The 20,349-nt window shown below is 48.4% G+C and overlaps 1 protein-coding gene across 1 annotated transcript in view; it reads right to left on the bottom strand.

The window, feature by feature from the left end:
• Positions 1 to 4,469, bottom strand: part of LOC147102049 (sphingosine-1-phosphate transporter SPNS2-like) — a 122,377-nt gene extending 117,908 nt beyond the window's left edge. Inside the window, exon 1 of the mRNA XM_085964197.1 lies at positions 3,539 to 4,469. Coding sequence (XP_085820323.1) covers positions 3,539 to 3,773 — 235 coding nt within the window. The 5' untranslated portion in view covers positions 3,774 to 4,469. The remainder of the gene's footprint in view (positions 1 to 3,538) is intronic.
• Between the last annotated feature and the right edge of the window lie 15,880 nt (positions 4,470 to 20,349).

The raw sequence follows: 20,349 nt of genomic DNA, 5'->3' as shown, positions 1-20,349 counted from the left end.
ATACAATTACCCCTCTCCCCACCAGCGGAATATACAATTACCCCTCCCCCCACCAGTGGAATATACAATTACCCCTCTCCCCACCAGCGGAATATACAATTACCCCTCCCCCCACCAGTGGAATACACAATTACCCCTCCCCCCACCAGTGGAATATACAATTACCCCTCTCCCCAGTGGAATATACAATTACCCCTCTCCCCACCAGTGGAATATACAATTACCCTCTCCCCACCAGTGCGATATACAATTACCCCTCCCCCCAGCAGTGGAATATACAATTACCCCTCTCCCCAGTGGAATATACAATTACCCCTCTCCCCAGTGGAATATACAATTACCCCTCTCCCCACCAGTGGAATATACAATTACCCTCTCCCCACCAGTGCGATATACAATTACCCCTCCCCCCAGCAGTGGAATATACAATTACCCCTCTCCCCAGTGGAATATACAATTACCCCTCTCCCCAGTGGAATATACTACTGTGTGAACAGCATGTGTACATTAAACATTACCCAACCGCCCGTCTCTTAAGAGCCTGTAACTGCTGTGCTTGGGAATAGAAATGAGGACGATGTTTTCATGTTGCACCAGTTTGGGAGATGAAGCACTTTCACCGATGAACTTCTTTTCCTTCTTTAAAGCCGTCTTAGTTGAATATTTTTTTTAACTTTCTTCCCCAAACTGCTGATTTAACCATCTCTGCAGACCAAATCCCCAACACTCCATCCCCTTCAAAGATGATGGTGGTGATTTTTTGACTTCGTAACCAATTCAGTCGAGTTAAACAGGTAATTTTATGATACATTCTGTGTGTGGTTTAATTGCTTGAACTGTGCTTCAGCTATCTCGCACTTTAGTACATTTGCATGTGCAAGATATCGTGCCCTGGTTCTGAAGCCAACATATATTCACAATGCATTTGCAAGTGCTTGCTTCGGGTCACTTAGGTCGCCTGACAGAAGCAAACCCTCAGTTAAATTGTTCAAACAGACTTGCTTAATGTGGATATACTGTAGTGCCTGCGCTGAACCTGTACCGCCTACTGATACCATCATACACCCACTAGTCTGTGCCTACCAAATACCTCATAAAGTGTCTATGTCAGTTTTAAGAGAGATCATAACACAACAAGCATAAGAACATAAGAAATAGGAGCAGGAGTAGGCCAATCGGCCCCTCGAGCCTGCTCCGCCATTCAATAAGATCATGGCCGACCTGATCCTAACCGCCAATCCACTATCACAGTAAAGGCAACATACAGGCCTAGTTTTTGCTGGAGCATGATGTATCCTGTTAGTTAGACGTTTTCCCTCAACCTTCAGTTCGAAAACATTTTCTCCCGCAAATTGCTGGAAGTGCACACTGCTTACAGCACAGAGAGGGCAACGGGACACCTGGGACCTTGGTGAATGATGGGACCAACGGTCTATCTCCTTAACCAATGAGGTTTAAAGATAGATTAACAAAAACAGAGGAAGGAAATAGGGTGAATTAGAGTGAAATCAGTACCGAAAGAGAAATAAAAAGAGAAAGATTGAATTAAGAGAGATAGAGCAAAGCGACAGAAAGAAAAAGAAAAAATATTTTTTTAATTTAAATTTTAAAAACCTCCGGGAACAATTTACTACTTGTAGGAATGAAACTCCACAGGTTCAATTGTTCCCTTTCTGGGTCAGAGAGGTGGAGTGATATTACAGGAACATAAATCACCTCATTAAAAAGACGCTGTTAAGATCTATTATAGACGCCGAACTTTCTGCGGAATGAATGTGTAAATGGAGCAAACTCACGGGGAGGCTGAGGGCGAGCTGCCGTGTTCACGGGGCTCACACAAATTGTCCAGCAACTTGTGCCGATTTGCAATTCACAAGCTACCTCTTCCTCGCCACAAGTTGCTGGACGATTTACACACTAATAACGGTGTGACCATTAAACTCGCCGTTATTTTGGCAGCAAGTTCTGGGCAATAGTGTTTGGGGCAGTTGTTATATGGTCCCCGTCGACGGGGAGGCTTCTCATTCGGGGCTGAATCATTAAGTTACTGAGATTGGGTAGGACGGTCACTAATGGGATGGGGTCCCTTTAAGCAGGTTTATAACTGTACCCGGGCAAGTCCTGTAATGAGGGCTCAGAGAAACCCGTCTTAAAGGGGAAGCTAGCTCGGGTTTATGTTCATTAATGGGGAATAGAAACAATGGGAAGTTTTTACACCCAGTGATGGTAGTTTACAGCTAGTGATGGTAGTTTACAGCTAGTGATGGTAGTTTACAGCCAGTGATGGTAGTTTACAGCCAGTGATGGTAGTTTACAGCCAGTGATGGTAGTTTATAGCTAGTGATTGTAGTTTACAGCTAGTGATGGTAGTTTACAGCCAGTGATGGTAGTTTACAGCTAGTGATGGTAATCTATTTAAACTACTTCTCACAGGGCCCCTGTGTATCTTCCATTTCGGCGTCTTTAGTGAATCGGGAAGATATTAAGATGGGGAAATACCATTAGAATTCATCAACTTGTCAATATTAGCCCCGAGTGACCAACCCTCCTACATACCAATCACTAGCTCTTTATTTCTCTAGGTTGAGGTTGTTTTGATGCAATAAAACAAAAACATATATTGTCACCCAGCCTTTGTGGATTACCTGGTGGGCTCCTCGGCGCTGTTTGTACACAGGGGACACACTGGGAATGAACGATTGAAAATAGAAACGACAGCAGCAAAGTACTTCGTATCCATTGGCCATACCATAATATCCACCCTATAACGACCCCCTGTTTGTAGCGAGCAGCCTTGGACAGGTTGAAGTCTGCTCCAGTGTTACTGTGAGGGGGTCTGCGGTCAACTGGGGGCTGGAAGTAGGTGGTCCTGACAGGAGCTGACATCTGAGTTGGTGGTTTTAGACAACCTGTGTACAGACACTGACTAAAACCGGTCCCAGAGGAACACTGTGGGCCAGTTACACTCGGATACATGGTGTCGGGAGGTGAAGGGGGGGTCTTTGCACCGATGTAAGATGCCTGGGGCAAACTGGGGGCGAGCCGCTCTGGCTTGCTCGGGTGATGGGACCACCTTGATGAGCTAGCTGCCTGGATTGGCACTGCCCGTGGGCATCTGCCGTGTGACTGTGCCCCTCGCTGGATTGACAGGGAAAGGTGCAGCGGCTGGGGGGGGGGACGAGGAGGGAAAAGGATCCTGCAATCCAGGGCTCCCGGCGGCGGGGGGAAAACCGCATGCTGCGAGATATCCCTCCATAAACCAGCCAACCAATTAATCCTGAACACAACCACAAGGACTATTGGCAGCACCGAATAGGGGGGAGAACAGCCCCTATAATATCCAATACCAATAAACTGACAGTGTTGATTTCTAAAGGCACATTACAGCTTTCAATGAGATGACAAGGCGCTGCTGGGTGCAGGTGATCCCGGATCGCTGCCCCAGGAGAGGTGCGTTGCCTGTTTAAGAGCAGGTGCACAAGTTCCCCTCGGATGTCCCAGGGGGAATCCCTCTCCCTCTCTCTGCCTCTCCTCTTACCTGCCACGGTGTACCGGTCCATGTAGTTCACAACGTAGCCAAAGCTCAGCACCCCCGCCGCGATGTGAGGGCGCAATCTGTACAGAGCCCGGAATTTCTCCGCCGGGCTGGACGGCGCCTCGGCGGCGGTGGCGGTGCCCACGCTGGCGGTGCCGTTGAGTGTCTGGATCTCCTCGGAGGAGCCGGAGCCGGAGCCGGAGAGCGGGCAGTCGGAGCTGTCTTTCTCCACACACATATTTCCCCGGAGTAGGAGCAGGAGGAGCGGCGGCGGGCAGGACCAGGAGCTGGAGCAGGAGCTGGAGCAGGAGCTGGAGCAGGAGCTGGACCTGGAGCAGGAGCAGGAGCCGCTGTCTGTTTCTGTTTCAGTGTAACTGACGGGAGACACCGGGAGCCGCAGACACTCACTCACTCACACACACTGAGGCTGGGGGTGGAGATTACACTGTACAAGCCCCTCCTTTAAAACAAACAAACAGCGTGTGTGTGTGTGTGTGTCTGTCCCGATAAACACTCCACGCATTGACATTCACATCAGCTCCAACTCCCGCAGACACTGACATCTGCTTCCCCACCTCCCCACCCTAAATTATATTTTAACACATGCACTAAGTTGTACACCGTCAATCTTTGGACTTGCCTCCCCGCCACAGCCTGGATTCTGCTTAACCAACACGGATTTTGGGTTGTTGGCGGCCCCAGGAAGTCTTAAATAAGCCCTAAGATAGTCAAAATAAATGTAAGGGATATGAATCCCGCTCTGAGGAAGATGTGGATATAAATCTATAATCTATGCACAGAGGTATCTGCGTACGGGTCCGTGAAAAATCTCTCTGGCACCGATTTAATTTAAAAACATTTAAATTAAATTGAATTCTAATCTTTCATTTAAAATAGTAAATAACCCAGTTGCTTTGATGGTCCCTTTGTAGCTCACGCTGTCTGGAGTGATCTGATCACACTTGCAATTATCTGGTTTAAAACTCAGATTTAAAAGCAATTTGATAGGAAGTTAATTTGTAAAAAAAACCCCACCTAACAAGTGCACACCATACTTTCCGATTTCCGATTTTTAGAAATCCTTTTCCTCATTTTCTAAGGGCACTTCTCAACTTAGGGCGTGGAAAAGTCGCTGAAATAATTCTGCTTTTCCTGTGAGAAGCTGAGGCTGCACCTTCCGCTTCACCCCCTAAGGGCGGGGACCCAGAAATTGATCGAAATAAAAACCGAAATGAGAAATTATAGTTCAATTCGTGTGAAGATTTTTGAATGGTAGTGATTGTCACAGATTTTCAAGCTACATTTTCCCATAGATCTGCATTTTCTCAATAGGTTAGCACCCTCGCCTTTGGGTCAGAAGGTTGTGGGTTCAAGTCACACTCCAGAGATTTGAGCACAAAAATCCAGGCTGATACTCCCAGTGCAGAGCTGAGGGAGTGCTGCAGTGTCGCAAGGTGCCGCCTTTCAGGTGAGATGTTAAACCGAGGCCCCATCTGCAGAGGACATAAAAGTCCCATATCTCTATTTGAATGGGAGTTCTCTTAATGTTCTGGCCAATATTTATCCCTCAACCAACATCATTAAAACAGGTTATCTGGTCATGTATCTCATTGCTATTTGTGGGAGCTTGCTGTGCACTAATTGGCTGTCATGTTTCCTACATTACAACAGTGACTACACTTCATAAAGTATGTCATTGGTTGTGGAGCCCTTTGGGGCATCCTGAGGTGTTACATAAATGCACGTTCTTTTTTCGTACTTTCTTTGTTGTATTTCAGGGCAGTCACAGCACAAGATATAGGCATCTAGTGATTGTTGTAACTTTGTTCCTTACAAATCACTGTTGCTGAGGATTCACACCTCCACTCATCACTCTCTCCCATACAGCAACTGCAGAAGATTTAAAGCATCTCTTTTTATTTCTATTTGTGCCCAGTATCAGCATTAACCTCTCCCAGGTGGGTACAGCCTGCCCCAGGAATGTCTCTTTACGACTGTACCAAAATGACATTTCCATTTCTCTCCTCAGCCAGCCTTATGTTCTCTCAGACTGAGATCGCCAATCTGTGTCAAATCATTGGCAGCTTTATGCTATCGGGTGACACCCACTTGAGTTTGAGGCTCTTCAGACTCATTTAATTTGGACTGCTACGTCTAGCAGGGACTGCAGACCTCCATCCAACCTGTCTGGGCTGGATGGAAACCCAGGCATCAGAGATGAAAGGACAGTGTGTTAACCCACATTACCCAAAATATTATACCTGTGCACATTTCCTGTTTACAAAATCTTATTTTCTGTTGACATCTTTTGTCAGAGTTTGTGTCAACTTTTTTTCCCTTATAAATTCCTGTGTCCACATTTATAATGGAGATTGTCTATGTAAACATGTCATGCTGTAATTACACCCTCCTGCCATTGGTGGTGCTGTAGTGTAACACTTCTGTGTCTTGCAGCTTCTGAGCCTGTACTGCAGAGGAACCAGCTCTTCTCAGCTTACCATAAGTTTTGCTATTTAAGTATAAATAGCAATATAAAATCAAAATGAAATAAAAATAAGGACGGAATGTCTGATTTTAAAATGGGGACTGAATCTCACCTGCACGCCCTGGTCCAATTATCCTCTGTGCTCTAGCCCCACTTCAGCTAAAAACTGTAGTTGGTCAATCTGAGATCAACCGGTATTTTATAAATATGTTAAACAGTTTTAAAATCGATTTCGCAGTGTGCCCTTAGCCCAGTGAAGCGCTCCTCTATGCCGACTAGCTGAAGTGAGAGGCTCAGTAGAGCTTTCAGCATCTCAAGCTGGCTTGGGATCTGAGGGTTTGGGTTCAAGGTGGGTGGGAGCACACAGTTGCAGTTTGCTCACGTTTAAAATGGTGGAGCTGGTGGATCACGTCAACACCATCATTGGTAATAATAGGAACACAGCTACAAACATACACATTAAATAAGCAAATCATTCTTAAAGGTTTCTCAGTGAGGATAGAACTTAGAGGAGGGGCTGTACACCACCAGCTGCTAGTTGTTTCTTTTATCTGTGCTAGGGATGCTCAATACTGATACTGGGTGTCCAGGTTGGTGAAATGTCCCATTCTCCGGCATTATCAATGTCACATTAATGAAAGAAGACATGACTTGGATTGTTAGAACGTCTTTCATGTCCACAAGATATCCCAAAGTGTTTCACAACCAATAAAGTACTTTGGAAGTGTCGTCACTGATGTAAAATGACTACTGAGAACTTGGTTTGAGTATGAAACAAGGCTTTAATCAACTTGTTTCAAAACATGGAGGTCTAGTTGTCTTTCACTAGTTCCTATTTACAAAATGTCCCTGAGAAAGCTTGGCCCACGCCCGAGTATTTATACTCCTTGGACGGCGCCACCAGCTGGCCGTCCAATGTATTTCACGAGTCATTTCTTCATGATGATGAGATTCATAACAGTCACTAATATATTAAACATGGCAGCCAATTTGCACACAGCAAGCTCCCACAAACAACCATGAGACAATGACCTGTTTTAGGTATTGGTTGAGGGATAAATAATGGGCAGAACACTGGGAGAACGCCCCTGCTCTTCTTCAAAGAGTGCCGTGGGATCTTTTATGTCCACCTGAGGGGGCAGACGGGGCCTCGGTTTAACATCTCACCTGAAAGACAGCACCTCTGACAGTGCAGCACTCCCTCAGTACTGCACTAGAGTGTCAGCCTGGATTACATGCTCAGGTTTCATGGAGTGGGTCCTGAATGCATGATCTACTGAATTAGAGGCAAGAGCGCTCCCACTGAGACACGGCTGACACCATCACAAAAGATGCTTGAAAAAGATGAAAGTTGAACAAAAACGTTACAAGTGTATCACTGTGAATAAGTTATCACTAAATACTCCTGAGAGGCGAAATAAATATTAAAAGAAAAAAGAAGAAAAAGAAAGAGTTGCAATGATATCGCGCGTTTCGAAACCTTAGGATATCCCCAAATGCTTTACAGCCAATAAAGTACTTTTGAAGAGTAGTCACTGTTCTAATGTAGGAAACAGTGGGAAATAGATTATCCCTGAACAGGCATTGACTGTACTTTCAATCGATATTTAGAAGTGAAATGGTTATCGTGGCATTAATTTTAAAGTTTGTGGTGCTTTAATGAAATAGTTCTAATTCCTTCGTTTTTTTGCCCTCGGTTCTTCTCCCCTCTCTAAAGTCTCTGACGTAATAAAACTCACTACACACTTGGTTTGAGCATAAAGCAAGGCTTTAATCAACTTGTTTCAGAACATGGAAGTCTAGTTGTATTTCACTAGCTCCTTGTCTTACAAAATGTCCCTGTCAAGCTGGGCCCACGCCCGAGTATTTATACTCCTTGGACGGCGCCACCAGCTGGCCGTCCAGCATTATTTCAGAAGTAGTTTCTTGATGATGAGATTTATAACAGTCTCCACTACACTTCTGTCAAGAGAACAAATGGTTAACCCAGCCTCTGCCATTGCTGTTCTACAACAGCGCACTGCGAGAAGGCAGCTCAAGGTGATGCCACCTCCCTTTCTATTTGGAAAGTGCCAGACTCTCACTGAGTACCTCTACATAGCTGGCACAGCCGGATGTGGATTCCTGCACCCTGCCCGCTCCACGCTATGGCACTCGGGCTGTGCCGTACAAACCACCAAACTATTTTTTGCTCAATACCCGATGTTTAGCAAACCCAATGTTCGTAAGGAGACATTTTTCAAAGTGTAACCTAAAAGCTATATAATTTCAAACCCAGACATTAGTTAAAGATAAACAGTAAATGTTTGACAACGTAAATCAGAGACTCTTCAAACAGCTGTTGGCAAAGGCACAGTTTTACCCGTTTGAAAGGGAATGACTTGGGTAAAGCTAATTACAATCTGACAGGACTGTAGTTTTCATTCTTCTACCCGTAATTTCCTTTTTTTGAAGTAAACTTTGCGAAGCATTTAAATAACAGGGTGACACACAGCCAGCAGGACTTTGGAAGGGTAGCTCCCGTAGAAGCTGCAGGTGAGATATCAGCGAGCAAGTGATCGTGAGGGAGCTGCTCCCAAATTAGACAGTGGATTTGCAAAATGATTATAATCCGTTCTCAAGATGTGGGCGCCGCTGGCAAGGCCGGCGTTTATTGCCCGCCCCTGGTCGCCCTGGGAAGGTGGCGATGGGCCTTCTCTTGATACAACTGAGTAGTTTGCTAAACCACTTCAAAGGGCAGTCAAGATTCAACCACATCGGTGTGGGACTGGCGTCACATATAGGCCAGACCGGGTAAGGAGGCCAGCTTTCCTTCCCTACAGGACATTGGTGAAACAGTTGGGTTTTTTCAACAATCTGACAGCTTCATGGTCACTTTTCCTGATTTATTTCCTGTTTTTTTTTTCCTAACTGAGTTCAAATTCGCAAACTGCCATGGTGGGATTTGAATTGATGGATTACTTAGTCAGCAAAATAACCACCACACTGTTGTACCCCTGTAAGTCAGTGAATGATGCTGGGCAGCTCCAACTGCCCCACTTTGGGAAAAGGGGGGGTTAAATAAAATAACCAGCCAGGGTTCCTGCTCCTGGTTGCAGTGCAGTGACTCGCGCTGGAGAGTGCCCGTGTGCTGACGTCGAGCGAGGGTGCGGTCTGGCTCGCCTGGAACTTGGCCGCCGTCTACACTCGGGTGCTGGAGATCTGCTGGCCTCTGCGGAAAGCTCGGGAGTCAGGAGAGTAAGACTGTCCTCTCCGGCAGGCCAGTTCTAATTTGGTCTGCACTGCTATAGCACGGGCCTGAATCTCAAGGGTTGCAGTGTTAGCTGTGGCTCAGTGGGTCGCACTCTCGCCTGTGAGTCAGAAAGTCGAGGGCAAGTCCCACTCCACAGACTTGAGCACGTAATCCAGGCTGACACTTCAGTGCAGTGCTGAGGGAGCGCTGCACTATTGGAGGTGCCGTCTTTCAGATGAGATGTTAAACCGAGGTGCTGCCTGCTCTCTCTCGGATTTGAACTTACGTTCTCGGCATTATTATTCCAGGCCTCGGGATTAGTAGTCCAGGCAACAAAAGCAGGTCAGAGGCTAGGTATTCTGTGGCGAGTGCCTCACCTCCTGACTCCCCAAAGTCTTTCCACCATCTAGAAGCACAAGTCAGGAGTGTGATGGAACACTCTCCACTTGCCTGGATGAGTGCAGCTCCAACAACACTCAAGAAGCTCGACACCATCCAGGACAAAGCAGCCCGCTTGATTGGCAAAATATCTACCACCTTAAACATTCACTCCCTCCACCATTGGCATACCGTGGCTGCATCTACAAGATGCATTGCAGCAACTCGCCAAGGCTTCTTCGGCTGCACCTCCCAAACCCACGACCTCTACCACCTAGAAGGACAAGGGCAGCAGGTGCATGGGAACACCACCACCTCCAAGTTCCCCTCCAAGTCACACACCATCCTGACTTAGAAGTATATCGCCAATCCTTCATTGTCGCTGGGTCAAATTCCTGGAACTCCCTCCCTAACAGCACTGTGGGAGTACCTTCACCACACGGACTGCAGCGGTCCAAGAAGGTGGCTCACCACCACCTTCTCGAGGGCAATTAGGGATGGGCAATAAATGCTGGCCTTGCCAGTGACGCCCCCATCCCATAAGTGAATTAAAAAAACAGTACCATAACCAGGACACCACTGTCCACACACAGCTGTTCAGCATCTCTTCTTGTCTGTAACCCTCCTGCCATCTCACTTGATACCTGCTTGTCCCCAACCCAAGTATACTCTTGAGTTGAAGACACTCGCCGATTTGTTCTTGAAAGAAACCTCTTGCTTTCCATAAATCAATATGAACGAAAAATACTTCAGGCTTCCGTGGATTTTGATTAATCATCAGAAAGCTGCTTTGGAGGATCTACTCAGTGGATAGAAAGCAGGAAGTGAAGTCAATTCAAAATACAGCCCCTCCCCCTGTGTTGGCCCAGCTAAAGTAGTGAGTCACTGAGCCTTAGGAACAGGAAGATCCCAGATTTGGTGCCCAGTCTGAGTTACTGATCTCTGCTGGGGGATTGGTTGGAGCACTGCTGTTGGCCTCAGCACTCCTGGGTAAGAGAGGGCAATGGTGACTGGAGCTCCCCCACCCCCGACTGCTTTTAGGTGAAGCTCTCAGATGGGCTTGGCTTGTGAAGTGCCCCAAGGTTGAACAGCCCACGGATCATCGCTGTCTAAGCACACACACGGAGAGAAAAATAAATAAACAACAGCCGGAAAACTGCTGAGTCACTCTTCTTACCCCACCCATTAGACTTCCTCCTAGCAACCCTAGGCGCCCATTTGTATCGACAAGATTTGGAAGGGGAGGTGTTATTATGCCATCAGTAGAATATTTAAATATTATAATAAAGCCCTGCCTCCCCCGACCCTTGGCGGAGACTTGGTGTTATGGGTCTCCTCACTATTCCCCGGGCTGAAACGTTCTGTGTACTGGGGTCACTCACAGAACTTACATAAGTTGTGTCTTTAACTCTTCCCCAGAGTTTGTTGGATACTTAAGCTTTTAGCAGGCTGCACCTATTTTTCTGGCTGAGCTGATCTGTATGCCACACGCCTGAGGTCTCATAAACATCTCATGGAGACTTCTTGGGGCATTAATGGTTTGTAATCAGTACAATTATGGTTTTACCATAAGAATATTGATGGAATCAGTCAACTTTTACCATTACCTCTTGTTCTTTTGCAGTCTGGGCATTCAGAGTCTCAGTTTCTCTAAGTACTGTGCGATGCAACAACAACAACAACTTGTGTTTGTGCAGATGGCTGTTGTTAAATCTGTGAATCTTGATGTATGGTGTCCTTCAATAAATAGACAGAGACTGCAGAGGAACAATCAACAGGTGTTTACTAGATGAGGGTTACTCTAAAACTAACAGTACAGATCCCTACTCAGGGTTTATATACAGGTGTGGTCACTGCCGGTACTACAGTATACAGGAGCTGTAAAAAGTAGTTCTCCCCTTAAAGGTACATACACTACAATTCCTCCCCTTTTAGATTAACAGTACCATAACATTCATTTAACAATTAACACTTTTAACATGCAACATTAACTGAAAATAGTCCATTTATAAATTCAGTCTTTGGGGCGGCTTCCTGATCCTTTCTGGATAGCGCCTTTCCTGAGTGTCTTGCTCTTGGTGCGGAGGCGATTCTGGCCCCCTGTCGTCGGTTGGTTCATCAGCTTCCGATGCTACTGTTTCTGGGGTAGATGCTAGCTGTATGTCGGGTTCATCACCAGGTACGCGAGACATGGGGTTGACTCCTTCCCGTGACTCTAGGATCTGGTCGACATGGCGTCTCACAATGTTCTCCCCAACATCCACTGTGTACATTAGTGGCCCCTGCCGTGTGCATATCGTTCCTGGTTGCCATTTCTCTGTTCGGTAGTCGCGGGCCAAGACTGGTTGCCCTACATTGAAGCTCCTGGTCGGCTTCTCCTTGATGTGCTGGAATTGCTTATTCTCAACATCTCTTCGTACATTTGGTCTGAGCAAATCCAGACGAGATCTCAACCTTTGGTTAAAGAACATCATGGCCGGGGTCTGGTTGGGGACTGCATGTGTCGCATTTCTGTAGGCTAACAGGAAATTGTCCACCTTATGCTGCAGTGGAATGCCGTCATCGCACATGGCCCTTACTGCCTTTTTAAAGGTTTGTACGAACCTCTCAGCCAATCCATTTGTGGCTGGATGATACAGGGCGGATGTGTAATGCCTTACCCCATTCCTTTTCATAAATTTCCGAAATTCTTCGGACACAAACTGTGGTCCGTTATCAGAGCAAATCTGCTCTGGCAAGCCGTTCCTGGCAAATATGGTCCATAAGACTGCAATCGTTTTCTCCGTGGTGGTGGAGGACATTTTGATCACCTCAGGCCATTTTGAGTGCACATCCACGGCTATCAAAAACATTGAGTCCATGAATGGACCAGCAAAATCAATATGCACCCGTTGCCATGGAGACAAGGGCCACTCCCATGGGTGTAGAGGGGCATGTGGTGGTGCATTTTGGACCTTCTGGCATCCTGAGCAGCTCTTTGTCAGGTCCTCGATTTGCTGATCGATCCCCGGCCACCACACATAAGCCATAGCTTTTCATTTTCACCCCTCCCAGATGACCTTCGTGAAGCTCATTGAGCACTCTCTCCCTTAACTTGGGTGGAATTACCACTCGGGATCCACACATCAAGGTCCCCTGGCATACTGACAGCTGTTCTCTTCTGGATGAGAATGCTGGCAACAGTGAGTCGCCATGTGTTGGCCATCCCTTCACCGTCAAATCATATACCCGAGACAGTGTCGGGTCATTTCGGGTCTCCTTCTCTATATCCACGTTAGTTACTGGCAAGCGTTCAGTTATAGTCGAATAAAATATTTCGACAGGGTCCACTGCTGGTGCTTCCTCCGCAGTAGGCAGTGGCAGGCGAGATAGCCCATCAGCGTTTCCATGCTGTTTCGTGCCCTTATACTCTATTTCATATTGGTTCGCCCCTAGAAAAAGGGACCATCTTTGTAGCCGTTGTGCAGTCATCACCGGAACGCCCTTCTTTGGATTAAAGATGGAGATAAGTGGTTGGTGGTCGGTCAGCAAGGTGAACTTCTGCCCGTGCAGATAGTGGCTGAACTTTTTCACTCCCCACACTAGGCTGAGGGCCTCCCTGTCAATCTGGGCGTAGTTACGCTCGGCTGAGGTTAGTGACCGAGACGCAAAGGCTACTGGCCTCTCTGAGCCGTCCGGGAATTTGTGCGACAGCACCGCTCCAATACCATAGGGTGATGCATCACACGCCAACCGAATTGGTAGTGCTGGGTTGAAATGAGCCAACACCTCTTTTGATGTGATCAATTCTTTGCACTTGTGGAAACCTCGTTTACATTCATCATTCCACTTCCATGACTTAGGTAACCCCTCTTCATCAATAACGTGGCCACAATACGAGATCTGTTTCTGGAAAAACTCGCATTTGTGGCGATTAGCTCGGAGCCCATATCCCTTCAATCTAGTGAGCACCTGCTCCAGGTTGGCGAGGTGATCACTGTCATTTTCGCCCGTGACCAGGATGTCGTCCAAATAACACTGGGTCCCTGGAATCCCTCGCAGGACTTGATCCATTGCCCTTTGCCAAATAGCCGGAGCTGATGCTACCCCGAACACCAGCCGGTTGTATTGGTAGAGACCTTTATGAGTGTTGATCGTGAGGTGCTGTTTCGAGGCTTCTTCTACCTCCATTTGCAGGTATGCCTGGGCCAGATCAATCTTAGTGAAGCGTTTCCCTCCAGATAGCGAGGCGAAAATATCTTCAATCCGCGGAAGCGGATATTGTACAGTGTGAAGGACTGGGTTCACTGTCACCTTAAAGTCCCCACAGATGCGAACCTTCTTTGGTTCCCCAGGCGTATTACTCAACGACCTCTTCATTACAGGAACGATGGGTATAGCCCACTCGCTCCAGTCCACTTTGGACAGTACTCCTGAACGTTCCAAACCTTCCAGCTCTGCTTTGACGGCTGGGCGGATCGCATAAGGTATCGGTCTGGCCTTAAAAAACTTTGGGCTTGCATTTTCCTCTATTTTGATCAAATCAAATCAAATCAAATCAAATCAACTTTTATTGTCATTGTTAGTGCACAAGTGCAGTACAACGAAATGTAGGCTTGCTGTTATGCCTTTTAGTGTTCCGAGTCCCTCCTGGAGCACTTCTTGTGCGTCAGTTAGCATTTTTGACAGTCGTCCAGGTGTGACGTCATCATCCTTTTTGGCATCTACAGTCAGTGCTTGTATGGAATGCCAATCTAGCTGTATCTTCCGGATCCATTCACGTCCTAGTAGTGGTGGTCCTCCATCTGGCAATACATATAGGTCCATTTTTGGTGTTTCCTTGCCGTTATATATAACGTTCACCCTTATTTTTCCTTTGGGGTAGACTTTTTGCCCCGTGTACGTCTTCAAGACAATCTCTGTATCTCTCAAGGGTATATGTGAGAATAGCCGCTTGTAGTCCCTTCGGTTTATGACTGTTAGGGCTGATCCTGTGTCCAATTCCATTTTCACTTGGACTCCGGCTATCTTGAGCGTGACCCAGATAGTTTGGTGATCCTCCGTTTTGATCACATTATGTAGCTTCAGACAACCCAGCCCCTTGCTTTCGGAGTTGGTATCACTTTTCTGTTCGTCTGAACTACTCTCCGTCACCTTATGTACCTTCTTGTACTTCTCCTGTGGAGATTTCTTACTGCTGGTTTTCTTTCCTGACCTGCAGACTCTTGCTATGTGTCCTACTTTTCCACACTGTCTGCACACTTTGTCCTTGAACCAGCAATCATTATAGTCGTGTGTATTCCTGCCGCAGCGGTAGCACTTCACTGTTCCGTATGACATTTCATTGGTGCCATATTCTTGCGGTCTCCGTTGTATCTCTGCAGCGCCCCGTGCGGCTGCTTTGTGTGATACTGCCATACTGAAAGCCTTGTCCAGCGTAAGATCCTTTTCTGATAGAAGCCGTTTCTGGGTTCCTTCACTTTGAAGCCCACACACAAACTTGTCCCTTAAAGTATCTGCTAGTCCCGTCCCAAACTCGCAGTGTTTCGATAGCTTGCGCAGTTCCGTTAAATACTCAGCATTACTTTCATCTTTATGCTGGTTCCTTTTGTGAAACTTAAATCTTTCTGCTATCAGCAGCGGTGTGGGGTTTAAGTGGTCCTGTAGGATTGCCACTATGTTTTCAAAACCCTTTTCTACTGGCTTCTCTGGGGTTACTAGGTTTCGTAGTAAGCCATACGTTTTTGCACCCATTAAATTCAACAATACCAGCACTTTCTTATCATCTGGCACTTCATTCGCCTTGCAGTACACCTCTATGCGTTTGACATATGTCGCCCAATCTTCGACTTTGTAGAACGCTGTGACGCTGCCACTCTTTGGCATCCCTGGGTGTGGTTAGACTGGCTCAAATATGGCATCTCCTGCGCTCTCCCTTCTTCTCCGCTGTGGCTCAAAATGGCGTCTCCCGCGCTTCACTTTCTTCCCGCACTCTCCCTTCTTCTCCGCTGCGGCTAAAAAAAATATGGCGTCTCCCGCGCTCTCCCTTCTTCTCCGCTGTGGCTCCGATGGCGTCTCCCGCGCTTTCCTTTCTTCCCGCGCTCTCCCTTCATCTCCGCGGACGCTGCTCGGCCCTTGAACACTGGCTGCGCTCTGCGCGTTTTCCTGCGTGCCTCTCTCGTTGACGCTGCTCGGTCCTGAACCCCAGCTGCGCCCTGTGCGCTTTGCCCTCTCTCTCTTTTTTTTCGTCGACGCCGCTCGGTCTTCAACCCCGGCTGCGCCCTGTGCGCTTTACCCTCTCTCTTACCCCGTCGACGCTGCTCGGCCTTTTTCTGTGCCGTCGGTCGGCTCCAGCCGCCGCTGTCCGGGAAGGGTCTGCGCCGTACCTGTTGCCAGCCCGTTGCGCTGGATCGTCATGACTGGAGAACCAAGCCCAGCTCTCAACAGCCTCCTCTGCGATGCTCAAGTCTTCTTTGGATGGTCGACGCCCGTATTCTGGACTCGGCGTTCTTCTTGCACTGTTCTCCAGGAGCGAATCCCTGGGAGGTGATGCAGAGTTGCAGGTAGGTTCGAATCGACTCATCGCCAATGTTAAATCCGTGAATCTTGATGTATGATGTCCTTCAATAAATAGACAGAGACTGCAGAGGAACAGTCAACAGGTGTTTACTGGATGAGGGTTACTCTAAAACTAACAGTACAAATCTCTACTCAGGGTTTATATACAGGTGTGGTCACTGCTGGTACTACAGTATACAGGAGCTGTAAAAAGTAGTTCTCCCCTTAAAGGTACATACATTACAGCTGTCGGCGCTGTGTGAGTGCTGCTCCAAGGCCTGTTTCTGAGGCAACCACTTGAACAGCTAGTCCCTCCTGCAGATTGTAGTGGTTTACCACTGGATGGATTGTTGCGGGCTGCTTGAGGTGATGAGTCACTCGGTTGTGGATGTGGGACCAATGCCATTCTTAAAGGTGTCAGCTGTGGCGCAGTGGGTAACGCTCTTGCCTCTGAGTCAGAAGGTTGCGGGTTCACAGTCCCACTCCGGAGACTTGAGCACATAATTCAGGCTGACACTCCAGGGCAGTGCTGTCGGAGGGGCCGTCTTTCAGATGAGATGTTAAATTGCTCTCTCAGGTGGATGTAAAAGATCCCATGGCACTATTTCAAAGAAGAGCAGGGGAATTCTCCTCAATGTCCTGGCCAATACTTGTCCCTTATCCAAATTGATTAGCTGGTCAGTTATCTCATTGCTTTTTTGTGGGACCTTGCTGTGTGCATTTTTAAAATTCACTCATGGGATGTGGGCGTCACTGGCAAGGCCAGCATTTATTGCCCATCCCTAACTGCCCTTGAGAAGGTGGTGGTGAGCTGCCTTCTTGAACCGCTGCAGTCCGTGTGGTGAAGGTACTCCCACAGTGCTGTTAGGGAGGGAGCTCCAGGATTTTGACCCAGCGACGATGAAGGATCGGCAATATATTTCCAAGTCATGATGATGTGAGACTTGGAGGGGAACTTGGAGGTGGTGGTGTTCCCAAGCTCCTGCTGCTCTCGTCCTTCTAGGTGGTAGAGGTCGCGGGTTTGGGAGGTGCTGCCGAAGAAGCCTTGGTGAGTTGCTGTAGTGCATCTTGTAGATGGTACACACTGCAGTCACGGTGCGCCGGTGGTGGAGGGAGAGAACGTTTAAGGTGGTGGATGATTTTACACCAGCTCCTCTTCTGCTCGATCTGGCATTCACTCTACAGGTTGGCCGGCGGTAACTAGTGGGGTGTCGCAAGGATCAGTGTTGGGGCCTCAGCTATTCACAATCTATATTAATGACCTAGGTGAAGGGACCGAGTGTAATGTATCCAAATTTGCTGAGGATACAAAGCTAGGTGGGACAGTAAGCTGTGAGGAGAACAGAGTCTGCAAAGGGATATGGATAGACTAAGTGAGTGGGCAGTGAGGTGGAGATGGAGTATAATGTAGGGAAATGTGAGGTTGTTCACTTTGGTAGGAAGAATAGAAAAACAGAATATTTTTTAAATGGTGAGAAACTTTTAAATGTTAGTGTTGAGAGAGATTTGGGTGTCCTCGTGCAAGAAACACAGAAAGCTAGCGTGCACGAACAGCAAGCAATAAGGAAGGCAAATGGTATGTTGGCCTTTATTGCAAGGGGGTTGGAGAACAAGTGTAAGGAAGTCTTGCTACAATTGTACAGGGCCTTGGTGAGACCACACCGGGAGTGCTGTGCACAGTTTTGTTCTCCTTATCTAAGGAAGGATATACTTGCCTTGGAGGCAGTGCAATGAAGGTTCACTAGATTGATTCCTGGGAGGAGAGGGCTGTCCTATGAGGAGAGATTGTGTAGAATGGGCCGATACTCTCTGGAGTTTAGCAGAATGAGAGGTGATCTCATTGAAACATACAAGAGTCTGAAGGGGATTGACAGGGTAGACGCTGAGAGGTTGTTTCCCCTGGCTGGAGTGTCTAGAACTAGGGGGCATAGTCTCAGGATAAGGGGTCGGCCATTTAAGACTGAGATGAGGAGGAATTTCTTCACTCAGAGGGTTGTGAATCTTTGGAATTCTCTGCCCCAGAGGGCTGTGAATGCTGAGTCTTTGAGTATATTCAAGGCTGAGATCGATAGATTTTTGAACTCTAGGGGAATCAAGGGAGATGGAGATAAGGGCAGGGATGAGGAGCTGAGGTCAATGATCAGCCAGTATGGCCTACTCCTGCTCTTATTTCTTATGTTCATATGGGGTGCCAATCAAGCGGGCTGCACTCATCCAGGCAAGTGGAGAGTACTCCATCACACCCCTGACTTGTGCCTTGTAGATGGTGGAAAGGCTTCGAGGAGTCAGGAGGTCAATCATTCCATATGATATATCCTCAATACTGGCACCAGTTGGATGATGGCATTGGGTTCTTTTCTCATCCTATACACCTCTATGTTCCTACATAATCTACGATCAATATGTGTGCCAGCTCTAATTCAAAGAGCCATTAAGGTCTCATGGAGGAGAATAGAATGAAGAATAGAATGAGGAAGCATGTTATGCATTGTTGTGGTTGGATTGATTAGTTATTCTTTTCAAGATTGACGTCAATCTGCAGGTGGCTGGACGAGAATTATGTCATATGATCTCTCAATATAGCTTGGTTTAGACAGTAGATCAATACTCCCTCTAAAATTGCCACAACACATAGTCATTATATCCCCTTACTGCTGATCACAGGCGAGGCAAGAAATCGATTCAGAAGCTGGCTTTCACCTCCAGGGCTCTGAATCAGCAGATTCCCCATGGCTGCCAGCTTGTGTGTTCTTTGCTTTGTCCAGTCATAGACCTAGGATTGAACTACCTGCCCGTGTCACTTACTCCTCTGTCACTCGCTCCTCCCCGAGTCACTCGCTCATGCCCGGGTCACAAACTCCTGCCCGGGTCACTCGCTCCTGCCCGTGTCGCTAACTCCTGCCCGGGACACTCGCTCCTGCCCGTGTCGCTCGCTCCTGCCCGGGTCACTCGCTCCTGCCCGTGTCTCTCGCTCCTGCCCGTGCCATTAACTCCTGCTCGGGTCACTAACTCCTGCCCGGGTCACTCGCTCCTGCCCGGGTCACTAACTCCTGCCCGGGTCACTCGCTCCTGCCCGGGTCACTAACTCCTGCCCGGGTCACTTGCTCCTGCCCGGGTCACTAACTCCTGCCCGGGTCACTAACTCCTGCCCGGGTCACTAACTCCTGCCCGGGTCACTAACTCCTGCCCGGGTCACTAACCCCTGCCCGGGTCACTAACTCCTGCCCGGGTCACTAACTCCTGCCCGGGTCACTAACTCCTGCCGCGTCACTAACTCCTGCCCGGGTCACTAACTCCTGCCCGGGTCACTAACTCCTGCCCGCGTCACTAACTCCTGCCCGGGTCACTAACTCCTGCCCGGGTCACTCCTGCCCGGGTCACCAGCTCCTGCCCGGGTCACCCGCTCCTGCCCGGGTCACTAACTCCTGCCCGGGTCACTAACTCCTGCCCGGGTCACTAACTCCTGCCCGGGTCACTAACTGCTGCCCGGGTCACTAACTCCTGCCCGGGTCACTAACTCCTGCCCGGGTAACTAAATCCTGCACGGGTCACTCGCTCCTGCCAGGGTCACTAACTCCTGCCCGGGTCACTAACTCCTGCCCGGGGCACTAACTCCTGCCCGGGTCACACGCTCCTGCCCGCGTCACTAACTCCTGCCCGGGTCACTCACTCCTGCCCGGGTCACTAACTCCTGCCCGGGTCACTCGCTCCTGCCCGGGTCACTCGCTCCTCGTGTCACTCGCTCCTGCCCGGGTCACTAACTCCTGCCCTGGTCACTAACTCCTGCCCGGTTCACTCGCTCCTGCCTGGGTCACTAACTCCTGCCCTGGTCACTAACTCCTGCCCGGGTCACTCGCTCCTGCCCGGGTCACTAACTCCTCGTGTCACTCGCTCCTGCCCGTGTCACTAACTCAACCCCTGGTCACTAACTCCTGCCTGGGTCAGTAACTCCTGCCCGGGTCACTAAGTCCTGCCCGTGTCAATAACTCCTACCCGGGTCTCTAACTCCTGCCCATGTCACTATCTCCTGCCCAGGTCAGTAACTCCTCCCCGGGTCACTAACTCCTGCCCGTGTCACTCGCTCCTGCCTGGGTCACTAACCTCTGCCCTGTTGTGTATGTACCTTTAAGTGAATAACTGGTCTCAGACTGCAGTACCGGCAGTGACCACCCCTGTATAAAA

This window comes from Somniosus microcephalus, chromosome 22, assembly GCF_052327205.1.
Source record: "Somniosus microcephalus isolate GS21.2 chromosome 22, FLI_Smic_1.0, whole genome shotgun sequence".
NCBI lineage: Eukaryota > Metazoa > Chordata > Chondrichthyes > Squaliformes > Somniosidae > Somniosus > Somniosus microcephalus.
This window is presented reverse-complemented; position numbering and strand designations above follow the sequence as displayed.